The sequence below is a fragment of the Gorilla gorilla genome, chromosome 1, assembly GCF_029281585.2.
Source record: "Gorilla gorilla gorilla isolate KB3781 chromosome 1, NHGRI_mGorGor1-v2.1_pri, whole genome shotgun sequence".
NCBI classification, from domain to species: Eukaryota; Metazoa; Chordata; class Mammalia; order Primates; family Hominidae; genus Gorilla; species Gorilla gorilla.
In genome coordinates, this window is record NC_073224.2 from 178,614,950 (window position 1) to 178,637,280 (window position 22,331).

At 38.9% G+C, this 22,331-nt stretch overlaps 1 protein-coding gene across 4 annotated transcripts in view; it reads right to left on the reverse strand.

Moving 5' to 3' along the window:
- NFIA (nuclear factor I A) overlaps positions 1-22,331 on the reverse strand; it is a 388,160-nt gene that overhangs the window by 89,544 nt on the left and 276,285 nt on the right. For all 4 annotated transcript variants that reach the window (XM_055361791.2, XM_055361718.2, XM_019019125.4 and 1 more), the window contains exon 6: positions 15,669-15,796. In XM_055361791.2, the coding sequence (XP_055217766.1) occupies positions 15,669-15,796 (128 nt within the window). The remainder of the gene's footprint in view (positions 1-15,668; positions 15,797-22,331) is intronic.

Consider the following 22,331-nt stretch of genomic DNA (forward strand, 5'->3'; position numbering starts at 1 on the left):
TCTAATATAATTTTTTATGATTAGCACACTCAATGATAAAAAGGTAAAATAGACTATTTTGACTTCTAGCCTTTTTCAGTCAATAAAAATGTTTTAAAATCATTTTTATGATAGAGAGCATAAATGAAAGTTAATATAGCTTCTGAGGTTTATCCTTCTTACTCTATATGTAGCCACTGAAAATGAGCTAAAAGGACTCCCAAAGAATTATCACATCATAAAGAAGTTCAGGTAATTTAAATGGCTTGGGGACACCAGTGATTTCTTCAGTTTTTAAAAAATGGGAGTATGGAGTAAAAATTACATGGATTATTCAGGGGGAAAGAAACGATGAGTTCTGTAATATATTCCAAATGTTCATTTGTGAGTGAAAATTTACAACCAGAGAGAGTAAAGAATAGACACAAGGAAAATGTCATATAAAAATCTGGTTTCTGGGCCAAAAATAAAATCTCTTGACTAGTTGGGGGATTTCCTCTCCTTTCAAGGTAAACACAGACACCCCAGTGACAGGACTGAAATAAAGAAAATTGTGTTGCATGCTCCATATACTTACAAGAGGTGGGAGATTCCCTCCCCATTCCATCTGCCCCCTAGCCATTCCATCCCCCAATGTGTTCAGGAAAGGACTGATTTTGGCTCAACATAGCAATTACACGCATTCACAGAAGGACTGAGGATAAAGAAGACATTTCTGAGAAAACCAAATTATTTCTTTGCATAAACAATACATATAGTATAAAATAGCATAATGTTTTATTCATTCTCCTTAGATATCCAGCTGAATAGTAAAAAACTCAATCATACATATGTTTGGTTTATATCTGCCCTGCCCCGTACGGTAGCTACTAGCCACATGTGGCTACTTAAATCTAAATTAATTAAAATTAAACGAATTTAAAAATTCAGTTGCTCAGCACAGCCACATTGCAAGGGCTTAGTAGCCATATGTGGCTCATGGTTAGAATATTGGATACTATAGACACAGAACATCTCTATCACTGCAGAAAGTTCTATTGGACAGCTCTGGTCTCTATGATATGATACCAAGTAACTTTTTACTTTTTTGGTCATGCTGTACAACAGTAGATAAACCTTATTTTGTATTGTTCAGCATGTTTAGTCTTTTTTTTTTTTAACTTCCAAAAGCGAAACATATTCACTGTACAAATATAGAACTGTATAATGGGAAAAAAATGAAAGCTTTTCCTCTCTATCTCCAACAAGCTGGAAGTAACTCAGTGCTCAAGCTTGGTTAACACCCTTATGAATACTTTCGTTGGCATATAACATTAGCCTTGATGATGTGAACTTTAGTATTTACTTAAATATACTCTCTTCTGTCAGTTAAAACATGATAGAGAGCTAGAGTTTAAGGGTCCTATGGATAAAATTTAATTTGAAAGAGATGCATAGTCTGTGAGGGTCCATGTTTGGGATACGCCTGTGCTGGAGCTCTATAATTCCAGTGTTCCTTGGATACAAGCAGAGCACCCAGCTAAAGTAAAAATTTGAAACTGATTGAAACATTTCATAAGGGAAAAAGAAAGAAAATTTTAGCCCTCTTCAAATTGCTTGAACTGTGAAATCAAGTAATGAACACGAGAAAAGGTTCTGTCAGCTAGAATCTAAGGCTTCGTGTTGTCAGCATTTTCTTGCTAAATCTTTTATGGCAAAGCATTTGCTTTTTCATCTCTGCACTCTGTTCATCCCACAAATAAACTGCTTTGACCTCCACCTGTTACTTAGTGAAATCTGCCTGCCATCCTTCAATAACCCCATTCTTTGCCTTCGAAGGCCTTTGAGTCACGGAGAAAGTGGGAAGCTAGCGTTGTGCAATGAATTGAGCTGCTATCACTTTATAAGTATTCAGTAGTTCATAGTTCAAGCTAGAAGCTACACAGCAAAAGAAAATGAATTTTTTTTAAAGGTAGTGCTTATGAATACTGGAAGAGGGCAATACATTCCATCATTTTAACCTCAAATTTTTAATAGAAAGAGGTTCTCTCTTCAGCTCTTATTTAATGCAGAAAACTTCTAGCCCATTCCTTATAAGAAAACCTTTCTCTGAAAGAGTTGTGCCTTCAGTTTAGGTAGATGAGCCAAAAGATCCCTTCAAAGCTTAAAAATACTTCAAATTCAAGTATGTGCATTATACTGATATTTTGCAAAACAAAATGTATGAACCACTAACCTCAAATGCAGCTTCATGGATGTAAAAGGACCACACTACTATTAAACACTATTAAAGCAAACAAAAAACAATAAAAAGGGAAATAACTGTATTTATGTAAATCACACAACTACATGAGTCATTTTCTGAAGCACTGTATCTGACAAAATAGTTTGCTTTTTTTTTTAACAACAATGACATATCAGAAACAAGTATGCTGTGTAAAGTTGCACTTCTAATGATTAATGCTACATTCACCAGAAGAGATGGTGTCTGTCTAATTATGTTAAATACTTATCTAAGAGGGATTAGCAGGCTGTTTCTGCTCACTGTCATTCTTTGTGACAATGTAATGATCCATTTACTTATGAGTACAATTATTAAAAAGCATGCTATTTTCTTAACTGTCTTCATATCTTAGAAATATTTTATTAAAAATTACTTATTTGACACTAAGGGTAAATGCTTGGCAGAGTTTGGCATATCAATTAAGTAAATGAGTTAGTTCCATCAGTCACAGTCTTTGTTGGGTGTCTTATTCAAGTTGGGTGAAACTTGATCACCATAATCCTTTCATATTGGAGTTAATGATTCACCCTTTTTTCTCTTCATCTTATTTGTCCAAATCCTAAAGTTTGGTTTTCACTTAAACTAAAAACTGCTCATGGCCGACATTTTCTCTGGAGTCATGATTTAACACTTCTTCTTCACATTCACACCTTTTTTTGGAACCGAACACAAGGATCCAATTTTATACAGGCAACTCTTCATAGACCAATCAGAACGGGTTGCTAGCTATATACCATCTTTTGCGGCTTCTTCTACTCATGCAATGAACTTTATCCAGCACTTGTGAGGAAAAGGTCTTTAGACAAGATAAAAACAAGAAAGCAAACCACACTGGGCACTACAACTAGGCTGGCTACACCCAAACCAAAGGACTATTTCCATATGTGTCTCAATAGACAAAACTAGGTTCCTCTCTGTCTTTGTCTTTCCACTTACTAACTCTCCAATGACAATTGCCACCAACCTGGCCCTTGGGTATGAAAGACAACCAAATAAGGGTATTGGGTGAAAGTTATTTACTGAATTGCTCCCTCAAGGAAGACTTTATCTATGTCTATAGCTTTTGTCAACTTAAGACAACTATCAAGTAGGCCAAGTGGCAGATAATGACATTTCTAATAAATTATATCTCTGCAAAAGTCTTCGAATGTACGGCCAGGGCAAAAATTTACGTGATCTAATATAATAAATGTGTCACAAAGATTTTTTTTTTATTCTAAATGAAAGGTATGTTAAGGTTTCAATGCTGATAGACAAACTCATCAAAACATCAAGCACATCAAAAAAAGAAAAATTGCTAGTTAAGTCTTTTGAGGATAAGATTTCTGAAGGAAAAAAAAAATCCACTGGAAGAACGAACTCTTAAAATTAGAAGCAGGTGTCAGCACCATGAAGTGATAAATATCAAAGAATAACTGGCCCTGAAAAGCATTCTTAAGCATCCCATACTACTTTTAAGCCTTACACGTGGATTTTGACATTCGAACATGAAGTGTTGCTTATATAAGTCCCTAAAGAGTGTTAAGACATGAGGGGTGTTGCACAGCCATTTTGATAAATGCTCTCTTCTGCTGGGTTCATGAAATGGCTGAAAGGCAGATGGCAAATTCTGACTGGCATTAAGTCATAAGTAATCCTGCTATCCTAGAATTCATTAATCTTGGAAGCTAATCATAGTTAAGTGATTTCTGGGTGGGGCTAACATGGCAGGGGCAGGGAAGACCCTTCAGATTAGAAATGGATATTGAGTTGCCATTCCTTGAATTTCTAATGACGTGAGTGCACTTCCAGCTACGCAAATGAAAACTTTAAACTACCTCTCATTACATACAAAGTAGACGATACCTACAGACTGGAATGTTTCTTCAAAATGAAGAACAAGATGCTTGGACCACAGTAAATCATCAAAGTGTGGGAGTATTGTCTGAATAAATACCGAACATTCACAGCTGTCTGGAAAGCCAGTTCCCCACAGTGGGCTGAGCGTGCTGGACCACAGGAAGAATTCCTCACTTGACAAAGACCAGAGAATCAAGAACCAAAGTAACACTGTATTTAAAAAACCCAAAGGTTTCAGAGGGGTTTTAATTGTTAAGAAAGGGAGGTCAGTGATACTTTACTCTGAAGAGGGAAGCCAATTAATTGTATTAATATTTAACAAGTTTTGCCATTCTACCTCAGTTTAATTTTTCAAGTTTAACAGATGCTTCAAAGTAAAGTGACGTTTTATTCCGGAAGTTTTCTTCCACTTGAGATATACTTTGTGAATCAGTGCTGGAGACAGCCCTCTTCATTTCAGTACTTGGTGTGCCGTTCAGGAATCCATCAGGAAGTAGTTCTTGATTTACTCTGTCGACATGAGCATTTCTCGTAATCTTCCAGGATGTAATTCACCCAGCATTTTGAAATGGGTGCCATGTCTCTGATTAATTGATGAGTTTATGATGTATCTAAAATCCTTGGATGGACAGAGCTGGATAAATAGGCATTATTGTAATCCTCTGCTGAGCAGAAAGCAATTGGGATGTGCACAGCCTCAGGAGAAACTGCTGCACAGCAGTGTGCTGCACACACTATTGATTGACTTCTGGGATCTGCACAGACCAAGGACTTATTTCTTCCCTCTCTCCCCAATTCCCCATGTAAAAGCCACTTATTCTGGAGTGTTAACAAACTACTTTGTTAAAAACATTGATGGCCAAAAACCACAGAACTTTATTTCCATATAAACTGATGGTGCTATATTTGGTTATTTAACGTTTAAAGAGAATCATCAGTATGTAGGAAAAATATAAGACCCTATGAGAGAGGGAAATAAGTCTGCAAACAATAGTATTAGTGGTATCACTTTTTTACAAATTAAATGAATGTATATGTATGTACACATATGTATTTATATATGTGTGCATATAGCTTAGAACAATGTGTGGCCCATAGTAAGTGCTCAATAAACATCAGTTATTGCTATTACTTATAAAACGCTTATATATTTAAAATTTCAGCAGCAGTGACAAAATACAAGCCAATATATATTTATTGTTAATCAACTTGTCTTGAGTCTATAAAATAGCTACACTGTGTTTATATGATAGAACGCAGGAAGAAAGATCACTAAAGTATTTTCATCTTTATATCTATGGTTAAAACTACCTTCAATTTAAGTTCTATAAATATTTAAATAATATTAGATATAGGAAAACATGGTATACTCTTAGGTAAGTCTGATCTATTATCTTTCTGTCAATGATCGCTCTGTCTTTTTTCTTTCCTTCCTCCTCTTCCAACTACACTTTCTGGTTATTCTACCCTCTGGTGAATTTAATCTCCATTCAGATTAATTTTGTTCCCTCCAAGTAAATTATTTGCTTGTATTCTACCCAATCTATTATCTACAAATCAGAAAACTGTCTGTTTCAGGCAGGGGAGATTTGGGTCCATGAGTATAGTATGATAAACTGTATTTTTGTATATGCACTTCTTGAGGACTTCCTAGTATGTCAGCTCTCTAGAAGCTTCTTAGAGATGGAGTAAGATTCGACTCTGATATTACGAAAGGAAGGAAACGGGCCAGTATTCACTGCTGCTCCTTTAATGATGAAATGGCTGATGCACCAGCTATTTTAAGCAGGCACAGCAGAGGACTGTGGTCTAAGCTGCTGAATAAACTCCTCACCCATATGAAGCTTGCTGTGCTCTACATCTTATCTATTACAGCCGTTGGGTACTTATTTAACCAGTTACCCTTCCTTCCTTCACTGGGCTGTAAGCTCTTTGAAGGCAAGTTCTGTTTTGCTTATTTTCATACTTCTTCTATCATTTTTGCACAGTGCTTTGCATATAATAGAGGCAGAGGTGTAAAATATGTTATCAAATAAATTTCACAGTATCTTAAATTCATATAGTAAGTTTAGGGTTTTCAAAGTATTTACCCCCTAAAAAGGATATACAGTATTTCTTTACAGCATTTTGATTTATGAAATATACTTTGCGTATATTAAAAATATGTATAGTGCCCTGCACGATACTTTTACACAGAGCTGATGCTTAATAAATGGTAGCTCTTGTTCTTATCATCTCATTTGATCTTTTCAAAGCTATGAGTTAGGAAGGCAAGGCTGTTTTATTGTCCTCAATGTTTACATATGAGGAAATGAAAATTCAGAGAAGTAGTTTGCTAAAATTCTCAGGCTTGCTCATGGCAGAATATAAGAATGACTAACTTTTAAAATTCTTAATTTGTACTTTTTCCTCTTTATAATACATTCTATTTCTCACTTATCTTCCTCCCCAGCAAGCCTATGAAGATTGCTGTGGTTGGAATGAAATTTGCTTTAATGTTCCTCTTTACAGTATGCTCCACCCAAGCCACACCATGAGTTGGCCACCTGAGCTACGGGGGCTGTACTGAGGATGGTGACAGGCACAGGGAGGAGGATTTCACATATAAACCTAATGTATACACTGCATCTCCTTCTTCCTCCCCTTCTAGAATATTTACACAGCTTCATTTTCAAACATGAAATTAAAAATTTGGAGATTTGGGTAATTTATTTATTCAGACAAGACCAGCTGAAATGCAGCATCTGTTTTCCTGAGAGCTTCTGCATTCACAAAATTGTACATCTGGGTTCTCCGATGCAAGCGGAGCAATGCTCATTCGTTCGACAAACGTATACATCACTCTGCTTCTGAGCGCTTGATCCTACTCGAAGGACAAAGTGAGACGTGTGTGATCTCCATCTTATTATTTACTTATTTATTAAACAAATATTGATTGAATGGCTACTAACTTGCCAGGTACTAGAGGCCTCAGGAATCCAAACAATTTTCTGGATCATGCTTTATTATATATGTATATAACACATACACAGAGTATATGTGTGTGTGTATGAGAAGAATATTTCTTTTCCTCTAAGAGGGAACCTTTTAGACTCCAATTACAAGGAGCTGTTTTAGGCCCTTTTCTGACATTAAGAAAAAACAGCCTTGATAAAGAAGGCAAGGGATTTTTGAAGGGTGGTTACAGTGCTCATTTGGTAATACAGCTTTCCTGTCATAACCCCTTATTTGGGTGAAATTTCTCTGATAAAGAAGGGTTTGTAAAGAAGAGGTCCCTTGTTACTGTACCAATGTCCCCTAGTGTACCAGTCTCTAATGGGCAGGTGCCAATATGAGAAGAGATCATAGAAGAGGATGTGGTCCCAGATGATGCTTTCCTACTGCTCCATAAATGCAGAAGAAAAGCCAAGACATCGATCCCATGGCAATGTTCTGTAGCAGTGACTATTCCTACTCCAGCAGGAGATGATGGGAGATTTAATCATTTTCTCTAATATATGCTAGTGCGGTGGAGTGTCCATGATCAAAGCACTATCGTTACCAGTTGCTGCCTTTTTACTGGCACTGATAATGGGTTTCCCCTGTGTCTCAGCTAGAAGTCTAAGTTGGTAGACTTCCTCCACTCTTACAATTGATAAATGACTGTTGGCAGTCAAATTAGGACCAGCAGAGCTGGGAATCCAGGTGAACCTAATATGTGATATTTAAAATTACAATGACTAACATAAGTCTGCAAAATTCAACTATGCTGCCAGTAGTTGTGACACTGACCCCTAGTTCTGAATGCCCTGGGTCGCTGACTGATCAGATGTTTACCGAAATATTCTTTGACAGATGCCTTTAAACAATTTTTTAAAACTGTGTTTCTTAATAATTATGATAGGAACAGAGAACATGTTATTAAAATACTTAATTTTTGTTTTTCAGACAGGAGTTTTGTTCTTGTTGCCCAGACTGGAGTGCAATGGCACAATCTTGACTCACTGCAACCTCTGCCTCCTGGGTTCAAGCGATTCTCCTGCCTCAGCCTCCCTAGTAGCTGGGATTACAGGAGGGTGCCACCACGCCCAGCTAATTTTTGTGTTTTTAGCAGAGATGGGGTTTCACCATGTTGGCCAGGCAGGTCTCAAACTCCTGACCTCTAGTGATCTGCCCACCTTGGCCTCCCAAAGTGCTGGGATTACAGGTGTGAGCCATTGTGCTCGGCCTAAAGTACTTAATTTTGACCTTAAAAAATGAGAACAACTTACTCTTTGCAGAGAAATGTATCTCTAAAAGTATTTATAAAAATAAAACTAAATTTATTCCTTATCAAATTTGACTTCAAAACTTTCACTAAACTGTTTTGAAACTTTCAACATGTTGGTGGATATAACTGTCTGTTAATTGTTTTACAATCCCATTATAATTGAAGGCATTTGGAATTTTGAATGTTTTTCTACAGGAGAAAATTTAAGTAGCTTCTTATGCATATATTTCAAACACAGTACTGAACTTCACTGAAAAGTACTGTAATTTCATTTTTTTTTACAATAAAAAAATTCGCTTTACTTTTTAGGTCTGCCAAAACTTACTGATATGTCTGTACTTAATGCAGATGCGGTCTCAAATCTGAAAGTGGTGCAACGCAGTCATCCGTGAAGCCCACTGGACCCCTGGTATAAATCGTTAACTTTGGGGACAAATATAACCTGAGAAAGGCTCACAGAGCAGTCACAGAGCTGCCTTTCAACTTAGGAAGAAGACTTAAATTTATATATACTAACAATCAAAAGGCTAAGAGACAAGTCTCACTTTCAAGTGAGACATGAACATTTCTCAGTGTGATTCCATCTAAATCCAGTTTAATTGCCACCTTTTAAGGAAACTATCCCTTATTCTCTAGATTTAACAGCTCTTTTCTTTTACTCCTGTGACACTTAACCCTGTCTGCTTTCAACTACCCTCAGCTGGGTAAGCCTGGCTGCCTCAATAATCCTAATGATGATATTTCACGTGATTAGAGAATATTAATTTTCACAAAGGACTTTGGACTTCATTACCTCATCTGTCAAAACTTTGTGACAGAGATGGAGCAGAAGGAACAGTTCCCACCTTACAGGTAGTGACTGACACTTGAGGAAATTCAGAGGTTTGCCCTTGGAGACAGGGACTTGCTGGAGTCCTCTCTGTATCTACTCTAGTATACTGCATACAATCAGCACTTAATAAGGATTCAACAACTTGGCTTGACTTTAATGATAATGATAAGAAGACCAGCCATTCCTTTTCATGCAGCAGGCCCTAAACTGGAGGAATATGGAACAGAGAGAGACACAAGAGAATTGTTTTTCTTATAGTGAGGTATCTGGAGTCACCCAGAATCCAATCTTCTCTAATCTATTTGAAAATAGGCTAGATTTCTACCTATCTAGAATTGTTTTAAAGAGAACCTACTTTAACATAGAGAGAACGGTTGGAGAGCATGACATTTAAAGTTAAGATGGCTTCCAGACAAGTACTGAGTGGGGAGAACCCACCTAAAGGAACAAAAAAGCAGCCTAAATCAGTGCTTTGCAAAGTGTAACATGCACAAGCATCACCGGGAGATCTTGTTAAAATTCTGTTGGTCTAGGTGGGGCCTGAGATTCTGTTTTTCTGTTTGTTTCTCTTTTCTTTTGAGACAGGGTCTCACTCTGTTGCTCACGCTGGAGTGCAATGGCACAATCATAGCTCACTGTAACCTTGAGGTCCTGGGCTCAAGCAAGCCTCCTGCCTCAGCCTCCCAAGTAGCTGGGACTACGGGCACACGCCATTATGCATGGCTAATTAAAAAATTTTTTTTGTAGAGACAGGGTCCTGCTATGTTACTTAGGCTGATCTCAAGGCTGATCTCAAGCTCCTGGCCTCAAGCAATCCTCCCACCTTGGGCCCCATGCCCGGCCAGGGTTCTCTATTTTTAGTAAGCCCCCAGGTGATGCCATGTTGCAGGTCCTCAGACCACACTTTGAGCAGCAAAGGTCTGAAGTGTCTCATATGGGTGCTCCTTACACTTGCAGAAGAGAAAATTTGGTATGGAAATCTGAATTTTTCACAGGTAAGTCAGGGAGGTTGTCTATACTACATAAAATGTTCTACAAAGGATTCACTGTTGGGATTCTTAATATAGAGCTAATACTAAACAACAAACTTAGAAATAATACAGAATTATTATTTATTTTTTTTTAAAAAGATTTGATTCACTTAAAGGAACACACTTTCAGGTGAGGGATACTTGTAATAAAGTCAACGCACTGCTGCTCGTCAAGAGGTCCTTGGCTGAGCCTAAGCAATTGTTCTGCTTACGACTTGCTAGTAATTGGATTTGACTGAAAGCCTGCAAATTGAAAGTGTAGTAAACACCAATTCTGAGAGTATTCTTGATAGCAAATTCTGCTTTCAAGTTTATTGAAAGCACCCCAAATTCTCTGCTTTATCGCTTCATTCAATCAATATTTATTGAATACCTATTATGTGCTAGACACTGTTATGGATGTTAGAGATACAGCAATGGAAAAGACAGACTAAGTCCCACTGTTCATGAAGTATATATTCTAGAGAGAGAAAACAGACAATAATAGCAGAGAGATGGCCTGGCGTGGTGGGCTCACACTGGTAATCCCAGCACTTTGGGAGGCTGAGGCAGGAGGATCACTTGAGGCCAGGAGTTTGAGACTAGCCTGGCCAATATGATGAAACCCTGTCTCTACTAAAAATACAAAAATTAGCCGGGCATGGTGGCGTGCACCTGTAGTCCTACCTGCTCGGGAGGCTGAGGCAGGAGAATCACCTGAACCCGGAGGTGGAGGTTGCAGTGAGCTGAGATCGCGCCACTGCACTCCAGCCTGGGCGACAGAGCAAGACTCTGTCTCAGAAAAAAAAAAAAAAAATAGTAGATGCAGATGTAAAGAAAGCAAAACAGTGTTGTGAGTTATAGGATGATGGAGTGAGGGTCAGCAGCTATTTTAGATCACTGAGGGTCTGTGTGATGAGCTACTATTTGAACAAAGACCTAACTGCTGAGGGTTATTTGATTTTATAAGTGAAAATGATAGTTTACTTTGTTAACAGTTAATACTCTTTGCTTATATATTGTGTCCTATGTATATTTAATAATCTATATTTCTTCTCTAGATTAAGTTGTATTACAAGGCTTTGGGATAAGGAAAATCAAATATTTTTCAGGTCTCTCTCATGAGTTATTTATTGTTTCTTATTATAATTTTTTTTTTTTTTTTGGACGGAGTTTCGCTCTTGTTGCCCAGGCTGGAGTGCAATGGCATGATCTCGGTTCACTGCAACCTCCACCTCCCAGGTTCAACCAATTCTCCTGCCTCAGCCTCCCGAGTAGCTGGGATTATAGGCATGCGGCACCATGCCCAGCTAATTTTGTATTTTTAGTAGAGATGGAGTTTCTCCATGTTGGTCAGGATGGTCTTGAACTCCCAACCTCAGGTGATCCGTCCACCTCGGCCTCCCAGAGTGCTGGGATTACAGGCGTGAGCCATCACACCTGGCCTTATAACGTTTTAACTAAAGTAGCAGTCCAGGACATGAGACCCTAAAATGCTGCTCCAAATGTTTATGGTAAAAGAGGTTATCGAGTGTAGAAGATAAACTTAGACTATGAAGTCAGATTTGGTTTCAAATATGGATTTTGGATCCACAGATTTACTATCTGTGTGGGCTTGGGCAAGTCACTTGACCTTTTATGAGTCTCAGTTTTTATCTCTTTAGAGGCAGGATCATTATATTTTGCATATTTTAAAGGAGGTTAATTTTTTAAAAACCTGGTACACAGTAGGTACTCAATTGTAACTAGAATTTTTCCATATATTTGAAAGCAACATGAGTGTCTGACCCAATGTGGGTGCTATTTATTGGTTTCTTTCCTGTTTATCTGCATTATCAATTTCTCTGTAATTCTTTATTTGTACAGATAAACAAGAGTTGATGATATGTGCATTTGTGCTTGATAGAATTTCATAGGACTCGTTTTGTCAATTCATGATTTGCTTCAAAGCTTCGTATCTAACCCAGTTTTGAGATAACTGGGAAACAAAACTAAGTACGAGGGACAAATGCAGCATTGTAAGAGAAGCGAAAGTCATTCTGAAGTTGTCTGATGTTTTTAAACTAACATCATCTTTAATCTCCTATGCCCTTCTTCCCAGATAATAAGAGCTGTGCACTAAAAGTGCTGAGATAAACTAATGGGGAACAGGATACTACAAAAGACATTTGAAATAGCCCATGTAATTTACTGCATGTCTGGTTTGTTTTACTTTCCACAATCTTCCTGTTGCTCTAGGAAATTTGTCTCTTCTGGCAACCTTTGGCCCTCTTTTGGCCAGGGAGTCCTGGAAAAGCATTTTAAGGCAGGTAAATGGAAACCAAAGCATTCTGAGTGAGGAGCAGGTACAGGCCTTGCTTCCTGTGTCACATCTGAGGCATAAACACAGTATCCTTAGTACTTGTTTGAGAGAATTATCCCAAATGTAGGCAACCAAGAGGCTGCTGGTGCATTCAGATATACATAACTCCCAACATATTTCTGAAGGTAATTTACATGTGAACCACTAAAAGCCTCCTACTCAATTAACTGTACCCCTGGGGAAAAGCTATGCAGGCCTGCATAAGTGTGGGAACAACATAAAGGTGCTCTCTGTGCCAAAAAGGGGATTGGACTTTATGGAAAATCCCCAAAAAGGACCATCTGGCAGCATAAATTATCCATTTAAAATGGCTGGTGTGAGTTAATGACACCAAAGTCACCATGAACATGTGCAACATCCTTCAGTTGAGTTTTAATGTCCCCTCAGGCCTTGTTGCAATTATGACTTTCTGCGCTTGCTGAGTATGGCCAAATGTACGTTTATCCACTGTCCTCTATCACTCCCTATAAACATATACCATGAAACTGCATTTTTCTGTAATGAAATGGGGATAGAGAATGGAGAGTCAGTCCAGGAATACAATTGTGAGGGATTCTCTAAGAATATATACGTGTACGTACGTACACACACACACACACACACACACACCTCTTACCAAAAAGGATTCAGCCATTAAACTTTAGTTATTTAAGACTACAAAGGATTCAGGTATTCAAATGTTAAAATCTATGATCATTTGAATCATAATGTACAGATAGGAATAGGAATTGCCCTGAATAAAAGAGTCACTAGGTCAAAATATTCTATAATAATCAATCAACCTCCACAGCCCCCAATATACCCAGAGGAAGTAAATGTAAGGACCTAGAGCTCAACCTCATGATGGGGGAGCTCTGAGTACCTCAACCTAATAAAGCAGCTTCAATATGCACAAAAATGCATCTACACAATAATCAAGCACAAATGTACCAAACCTATATGTTTAATTCTGATTTTCACTGAAGCAGGTAAATTGACTAGGGCTCTAATTAGCCTTTGAAAAAGGGTTCAAAGAAGTTTTACATCTTTTAATTTTTTAATAGCACATAAACTTTTCATTGGCACTATATAGAGGTCATGCTGACGATGCAGGTAGTGGCAGTGAGAGTCAGCATTTTCCTTCTCATTTAGGGCTGGGACTATTTCTTAGGCACTTCAGGCAAACTGATGTGAACACAAATTCGGAGAAAAGATGATGTGTGACCTTCATAGAAGAACCACCACACCTTGAGTGCTGTGGTTGGTACTAATTAGAAACAGAAGTCACGGAAGACTAACACCACCATCTCTGCGCTTCCCATATCACCGTATAATGATCTGCTTATGTGTTTGTTTCCCACCTCTGATTGTGAATTCCTTGAGAGCAGGGGCCATAACCTTCCCATCTTCCCATCTATCCTTGAGTTCCCAGAACCTGGCATAGTGCTTCATACAGAGAAAGTCCCCAGTGAAGACTATCCAATGAGTGAATGAATGAAAGACTAGGCAGAAGCAAAGCAAAGAGACATTTTTGCATTTTAATAGCAGGGGCAAGATAAAAGACACGGCCAATGGGCCTGAGGTGTTTTTGTTTTGTGTTTAATTATGATACAGTAAAATTAACTTGAGCAGGGAGGTATGTACTTCTCTGAATGTTAACGATTGTATAGATTACTGTGACCACCACAATCAGGATACAGAACGGTTCTATCACCCCAACATTTTCCCTGTGCTACACCTTTATAGTCACATCCCCTGAGCATTGTCTTTTGAAAAAAAATTAAGGGAGGAGACAAGGGAGCTAGGATTTATAGATGAAGAGGTTGGTTCAGAAATTTTCTTGGTGCTCGTCTGTACTTGCAGGGAATTAACTCTGAAGCAAAAGCTGGGGAAGGATGGCCATAGAACAGTATTTTCATACTTACTCTATGCTAGGTAGTAGCTATACTAGGAAATAGCGATTAGTACTGTCAGATTATAAAAAGGGAGACACAGGCTCAGAGAGGCTAGGTAACTTGCCCACAATCACACATCCAGCAGGAGTTGAAGCCAGGTTGGCACTCCAACTGTCTGATTTCAAGGCACATACTCTATCCTTTATACCCATTGGACTTGCCATATTCAGGAAGCCATTGGAGAAGATTCCCTCTAACCCACGTGTTAGACATCGGAAAGGGTTTCAAGCAGTTTTTGCCATCAGACTTATCCATATTACTCCCAAGACTCCAGAGCCAAGATTAGACTACCCCAGGAGATTAGACCAGCAGTCATCATTTGTTCAGTTTAGTACAGATTAGAATAAAGAGAGTTGTTCCATTTAAATAGAAAAATAATCACGATGATATCCAGTAATAGGAAAAATATTGCAAAGTGTCCTTATTATATAAAAATCTGAGTCTAAACTGTATCACAAGGAACCCATTCTTCTTTTGAATGTTATCGATCCTGCTGAAAAAGTTGATAGATTTTTATTAGGATTAAAAGATAATTTCAAAAACTAAACCAAAAGATAGCATAAAAACAAAAACAATGGGGAGGCCGAGGTGGGTGAATCACAAGGTCAGGAGTTTCAGACCAGCCTGGCCAACATGGTGAAACCCCCGTCTCTTTTAAAAATACAAAAATTGACCAGCTTGGCCAACATGGTGAAACCCTGTCTCTACTAAAAATACAAAAAATTAGCCAGGCGTGGTGGCGGGTGCCTGTAATCCCAGCTACTCGGGAGGCTGAGGCAGAAGAAGGAGGAACCAGGGAGAAGGAGGTTGCAGTGAGCCAAGATCATGCCACTGTACTCCAGCCCGGGTGACAGGGCGAGACTCTGTCTCAAAAAAGCAAACAAACAAACAAAACAAAACAAAACAAAACAAAAAAACCAAAAGCAAATCAAATGCTGGATTGTGGTGTAGGGGAAAATATGTAAGAGTAGAAAATCATACACCATCTCACCAGGCTTGCATTTCAGTTGAATTACTACTGCTTTGCACAGCCATCCTTTTATGAATGTGGCAATCAGATTACAATACAAACAAGTGCTCATCCTGAAAAAGTGAACTACCTTGAGCTTTCTTTCTTCACTTTTATGCGTGGCATGGGACCCCACATGTATTTTCAGTTTCACAGTGTTAGCCACATGCCCGTGCCGCCACTCTGCTTACCTGGCTCCACTTCATGCCATCCACTTGACTGACTGCCACTTCCTGGGGAGCGCCCTTGGCCTGTATAAAATGGCTCCTCACCAGGACTGTCCATTTCATCCTCCACAGACTTGAGGCGCTTTGTGGAGCTGAAATAACAAATGGGTGCATGTTTAAAAGCAATCGCAACCACCTTTCTCTTGGACACTGCACCTCTGGTTGAAAGCAAGCCAAGGGAGGAAGCAATTGGGCAACTTAACATAGTTCTAGGACTCCTTTTAAACTTCTGTTCAGTCTGGTGAGTCACTGGATGTAGAACAAAGTCTTGGGTCTGTGTTGTTCCAAGTGTCTGAGTTTGATTTTTATTGTCAATCAAGTTGCTGCTGCTGCCACATCCTGTTCCTGTTTCCTTTGAGGAATAAGCGGCTGGCTCTGGCTCCTGTCTCCACCTGGAAGTGTTGGGAGTAAGGCCACATATTTCCTATCTCCACAGGTGGTGGCTGGGGCCTGGCCATCAGCAATGAACCTGGGCATCAATTTAATCCCTGCTGGAACCCCAGAAAGGATAAAAAGCAGGGCTTGTGATCCTTCAAGAAAAACTTGGATTGGGCTGGGCATGGTGGCTCAAGCCTGTAATCCCAGGACTTTGGGAGGCCAAGGCAGGCTGATCACACTTGAGGTCAGGAGTTTGAGACCATCCTGGCCAACGTGGTAAAATCCTATCTCTACTAAAAATGCAAAAATTAGCTGGGTGTGGTGGCAGGCACCTGTAATCCCAGCTACTCGGGAGGCTGAGGCAGGACAATTGCTTGAATTGAGAGGTGGAGGTTGCAGTGAGCCGAGATCATGCCACTGCACTCAACCCTGGGTGACAGAGCAAGATTCTGTCTCAAAAAAAAAAAAAGAAAAAAAAAAAAAGAAAAAGAAAGAAAGAAAAGAAAAGAAAATGAAAAGTTTGGATTGCTTTTTTTTAATTTTGCCACATTTTCCCATCTTCCACTTGGAGTTGTTCATTCAAAAAATCATTTACTGCACAGCTAGTCCAGGTCCTGCTCTAAACACTAGAAATAAATCAGTGAACAAAACAAATAAAAAGGAAGGAAGAAGGAGTGCTCTGTCCCCTGAGAACAAGAGACATAAAAAAAGAGTGGCCCAATGACTTTTATGTGCTTTCTCTATGCAAAGATTATCAAAACAAAGTTTTATTCCATCAGCGTAGGGATTTTCATTTTTTGGAGAGGTACGGTCAAGAAACTTCCAGAATATATCTCATTTTTTCCAGGTGAAGGACTGAATATTCTCCCCAGTTTGAGGCTTCAGGAGTGAAAACGTAGTGAAATGCCACCTGCTGCTATGCTTGCTGTAGTTGTTTTAATTGAATGCCACAAAATCAGGAAGTTTGCAGGGGTGATAAAACTGTCAAATCTACCCATATTATTAGGATGAGTAGATTTCATATCTACTGGGAGTGCGTGTTGGGAAATCTCTTCTTCACGTTTCAGGGGACAGAATTTTTCGTATGTTTCATTCATGAAATACCTACTGTGCACATCCTACATGCCAGGTGCTGTGCAAAGTGCTGTGATATAGAGATGAGTCAGACATGGAGACAGAAAGGCAAACAAAACTGTGCAAAAGAGAAATATAGGAGTTATGATGGAACCACACACAGGGTACAGTGGGTCACACAATGGAGACAGTGATGAGCCAGGGGTTCGGGAAAGGCTTCCTGGAGGAAATGGCTCCTGAGCTATCTTCAAGAGGGTCAAGGAGACAGGGAAGAATGAAGGAAAGGGCAGAGGCAGGGCTGCTATACAGCTGATGTACCACTTAGGCAGCCATTTGGTATTAAAAATATTATCAATGGGCAAACTGTCATTGTCTTAAACTCCATACATTTCTTCCAGCCTTGCCTCCCCTTCTTTGTCCCAGACACCCTCACAGTCCGAAATCTAAAGGGTTAATGTCTTGCAGATCAGGAGCATTCCAGGACCTAGCCAAAGAAAGCCCTGCAAGCAGGGCAGTGTCTGTTCTAATTGGTATGCTCATGTCACACAGGTTATCAGATATTTCAAACATAACCCCTAGAAGGGAGGAGCCTATCAGGAAGAAGCCACATTGTGAGTGAAGTGTGATATGTTCGGAGAACTGCCAGCTGTTTAGGATGGCTGAGGTGGGGAAGAAGGGGCACATCGAGTGAGAAGGGTGGAGGTTATAGAAGATATTGCACGTCTGGACTTTCTCCTATAAGCAATGCAGACTCCCCGAAATAGTCTAAACAGGGAATGACAGGGGAGTTATATTTTAGAAAAGTTACTTTGGTAATTGTGCAGATGATAGATTTAGAAAGGCAAAGGGGAAAACAGGAAAATGGAGCCTAGGGTAGGGAGACAGTTAAGCTATTGCAGCAATCTGAATGAAAAAATGTGGAGGGCCAATTTATGGCAAGAAATTCTAATTATTAATGTTGGCATTCCAGTATTCTTAGCCATTAAGTTCTATTCTCATTAAAGCCAGACCACAGGAAAGCAACATAACTGTGCCATGCTAGCTTAGTACTCAAAGGAAATGCCTTTAATAGCTTATTTAATGTTCTTTGCTTGGCTTTCCTTGAAAGTTCAATGAAAAATAGCCACTGAAGAACTTTTCTATATTTTATGTAAAACTACATCTAATGGGAGTCCTTTATAAGAGGATATACACAGCGAATTCCTTACAAAACATAATCAGAAAAATATGGTCTCTTTGAACAAATTTATCTTGTATCCTTTTATTAGAAATACAAACTATATAACCCTTTTTGCCTTGGCAACCAGGAAGCTCAGGGCTAAACTTAAGGCATAACTCTTGGTTCAGGCTCCTGCTATAACAATTTTTTTCCACATGGTTTCTGGCCTCTTTCTACATTTAATATTACCTGTTGTTTTAAAATGGAAAGCCACTTGAAATCATCTTGGAAACAGAAAGAATACATGTTAGAAAAAAATAAACATTTCCCTGAAGTACTCTGGCAAATAAAATGAGAAGCCTATATGTTCTGATGGGGCTGTAAGATCTTCAGGGAAAATGACTATATACTTTTTAATCTCTAGTGCCTACCACAGTGTCTGGCTAACAGAAGATACTAAAAAACTGCTGAATTGGGCTACTGACTTAGAAACAGCCATACAAATACATGTGACATGGATTCATCCAAGTATAATTCAGTTAGATCTAGCCCCAAAGGCCAACTCCATTGTCCATCATTCTCCCATTATTGATACTTTTCTGAGTTTTTAAAGGTTTTGATTTCCTTGGCATCCTCTAATAAAATGCAAATACCCCAAGCCAGTATTAAATCCTACAGTTGAAAGATTCTATAGTTATCAGTTGATGCCTTAGTTTGAAAGCAAGGATTTTCAGAAGTTGACAAAGGAGGGCTGGGCATGGTGGCTCACATCTATAATTCCAACACTTTGGGAGGCCAAGGCAGGAGGATCACTTGAAGCCAGGAGTTCAGGTGGGCAACATAGCGAGACCTTGTCTTTACAAAAAAAAATATTTTTTAAATCAGCCGCGTGTGGTGGCAGATGCCTACAGTCCTAGCTACTTCAAAGGCTGAGGCAGGAGAATTGCTTGAGCTCGGGACTTCGAGGTTGCAGTGAATTATGATCACTGCACTCACCTTGGGTAATAGAAAGAGACTCTGTCTCTATTGGAGAAAAAAAAAATTAACATCTGGAGGGAGCATGGAAAAGATGAAAAGATCAGGAATGAAGCAAGTTAGGAAGCACAGGTGGAGGCTTCCGAGACAACTTTACTCTGACTTCACAAACTTTTGACAGCTGGTTTATCTTGATAAAGTTTTTTGGAATAAAAAATGTATTGTATCCCAATTTTTACACTGCTCTTTCTATGATTTTGAAGATGTTTACCCTGAAGGGGTACAGAACTTACAGTCAGTACCATTGCATCACATTATCTACCTACCTATCTATCTATTGAAATGAATCAGTCATTGATTTTGGTTTCTTGCTCTTTCTAACACACTCATTTTCCCAGAAACACTTGAGGGAAGCAGGAAAGTATCTGTAAGATCTACACAAAAAGGATGAATATTCTCCCAAGGAGTGATGCACTATTTCTTCTTGTATGTGGAATTTTTTCTTGTATTTCTAGCAATTATATCTAAAAAATAAGGTAAAAGTATTACCTTAATTCCACATATCTTAATTCCTACTCTGTGTAATTACGGCCTAGAAGTCTTACTTAGCATTCCTAAGACTGCAAAATGCCTTAACTTTCCTGAGTGTTCATAGGACCCTGAACTGAAAATTCCCACTTCTCAGTCTCTACCACTAGATTGTAAAGCCCCTCTTATTTGACTTTACACCCATGGTGCCAAGGACGGTGTCCTTGTTTCTTACTAATAACGTTCGCTGCTGAATGGGAAGAGCTAGACACTGTCGTTCAAGGGACTCACTGTCTAGATGGGGAGGCTGCACACGTGTTGGCCTCAAAGATGGTAAGAATAACTCAAGACGGCAAACACTAAGTGCCAGGGAGGAATAGAGATGCTAGAAACTCCTTTTTTAGGACCTCATATTCTGCTGTTCCTTACTAAAAGAGTCAGTCCTATTCTCAAGAGGATTCTGTGTGAAAAGAGCATATTTTTAAAGTTCCAACAGAACTGAGTGTGAATGGAGACTCCTCTATTCACTAGGACTGTGACTTTGGGCGAGTTACTTAACTTCTCTGAGCTTTGTGTTGCTCCACTGTTTAAATGAAAATACTGTGTGTGTTGTAAAATTATTGTGAAGAATAAATCAGAACAGGTATACAACTCACCTAATATGGTGCCTGCCACAGAGAAAATGACCCATTAATATTGGCACAGCAGGAAGACATATTGATCTGTGAACATTGCTATATATAAATCTGAGATATTCTTCTGCGCACACTTTGTAACCTGTACATCGTTAATTCTGCTGAATCTATGTATTTAAAGAATTTTAAAAATCATCCTAGGAAGAGCCTAATGAGAGTAAAACAAACATATTACCGGGTTATTAACTACTGATGCAGGTTATAATTAGCTCCTTATCAGGGTTAGTTATCTGCAGAATATGAGAACGACACTGGCCTTTTAAATGACATTCATAATGAGCTTTCCTCTCAGAGAGTCACAAAAGATAATAAAACATAGCTGGAGAATTGTGTGAAAACATAAAAAGGGGGAAACACTGTTTGGGAGGTACATGGTACATGTACAGCACACTCATGAAAAACAAACAGCCCATAAACTTTTAAATTAATCACTGCCCACAGGTATTTGCAAAGCTTTTTCATGTTGACTGAGTACAGTTACACACAAGGTCTCTCCCATCAGCAAACATTCAAAATCCTCAAAATGTATGAACACCCAAATGTATTCACAATCTCTTTCTTCTATTATAAATATACTTTGGATGTGTGACTTTTTTGTCCCCCTGAGGAGCTGATACGACAGGGAACTAAAGGGAACATTTAAACAACATGAAAGATGATGGTAGGATTTGGTAGTTATATTAAGGGAATACCTGTTTCTTTAACTGTCTTCAAGGTATTAGTGATGACTAAGTTGATTTTTTTTTAAAGTAGTGATGTTTAAAATATATAAAGGCAAGGTAAGAACGAGTGTGCACCAAAGAAAATTTCTATAATTTGGGCATTGTTTTAAATCATAAGACTTAGGTACTTGCTTTAGGAGGAATATACCTTTGTCAGACATTTTTCTGCAAAGCACACAAACATTAAAGATCGTTCTGTACTGTTCTATTCTTTGTTGTCACAGTCCAGTGCTAAAGCCAATTTGTAAAAGAATACTGTGGGTTTAATGCCTAATCCCTTTCCCTCTGGTACAGGTTATCTAGAGACGACACGATCTTGCAAAAATGCTTCATTTTGATTTTGGCTTTGTGACGTTAAAGGGAGCGAGAACCCCAGAATCATTATCAGGTTACACTACTCTAGCTTTACTGTTTTTAAGGTCTCTCAATACAATGGGGTCTGTGGTCTGGCCCCACCCTCACTTGAGGTTATGCAAGTGACTACTTCCATTTGTATAACCTCACACCAGGATATCAAATGGGTTTCACCTTTTAGGGCAACTCCAGTAAACTGGATATTGAGAGCTTTGGGGGCTCAGTGGGAAAAGAGCTGGCACTGAGCTGTAATGTCTGCTGTGGGCATGACACTGAGACTGTCACCAGTGTTCACTTCCTGCCAAACAAGCCAAAACATATGCCCTTTGCTGCAGTCCAGCCTTGTCCTTCATTTCCTGAGAACATGTTATGTTCATCATCCATCCTTCCTCCATGCCTTTGCTCATTTTTCACCCCACCCAGAATTCCATTCCTTTTCCTTTCTATCTCACCAACCCTAACCAACATTTAGAGCTGGAAACAAGGTATTCTTTTTGCATAAAGCTCTCTTTAACTATTTTTAGCCTGTGTCACACAATTTAGTTCACAGTTTTCTAGTGTGTGCGTGTGTGTGTGTGTCTGTGTGTGTATTTAACCTTGCCACATGCATATTTGCTTTATCTCCCCAACGAGACCGACAGTCTTTTGGGGCTGAACCCACTACTTTGGTATCTTCTATTACTAAAGGCGCATTGCTAAATGCATAGTGGGCCCAGAGTTAAAATCAAGATGTGCAACCATG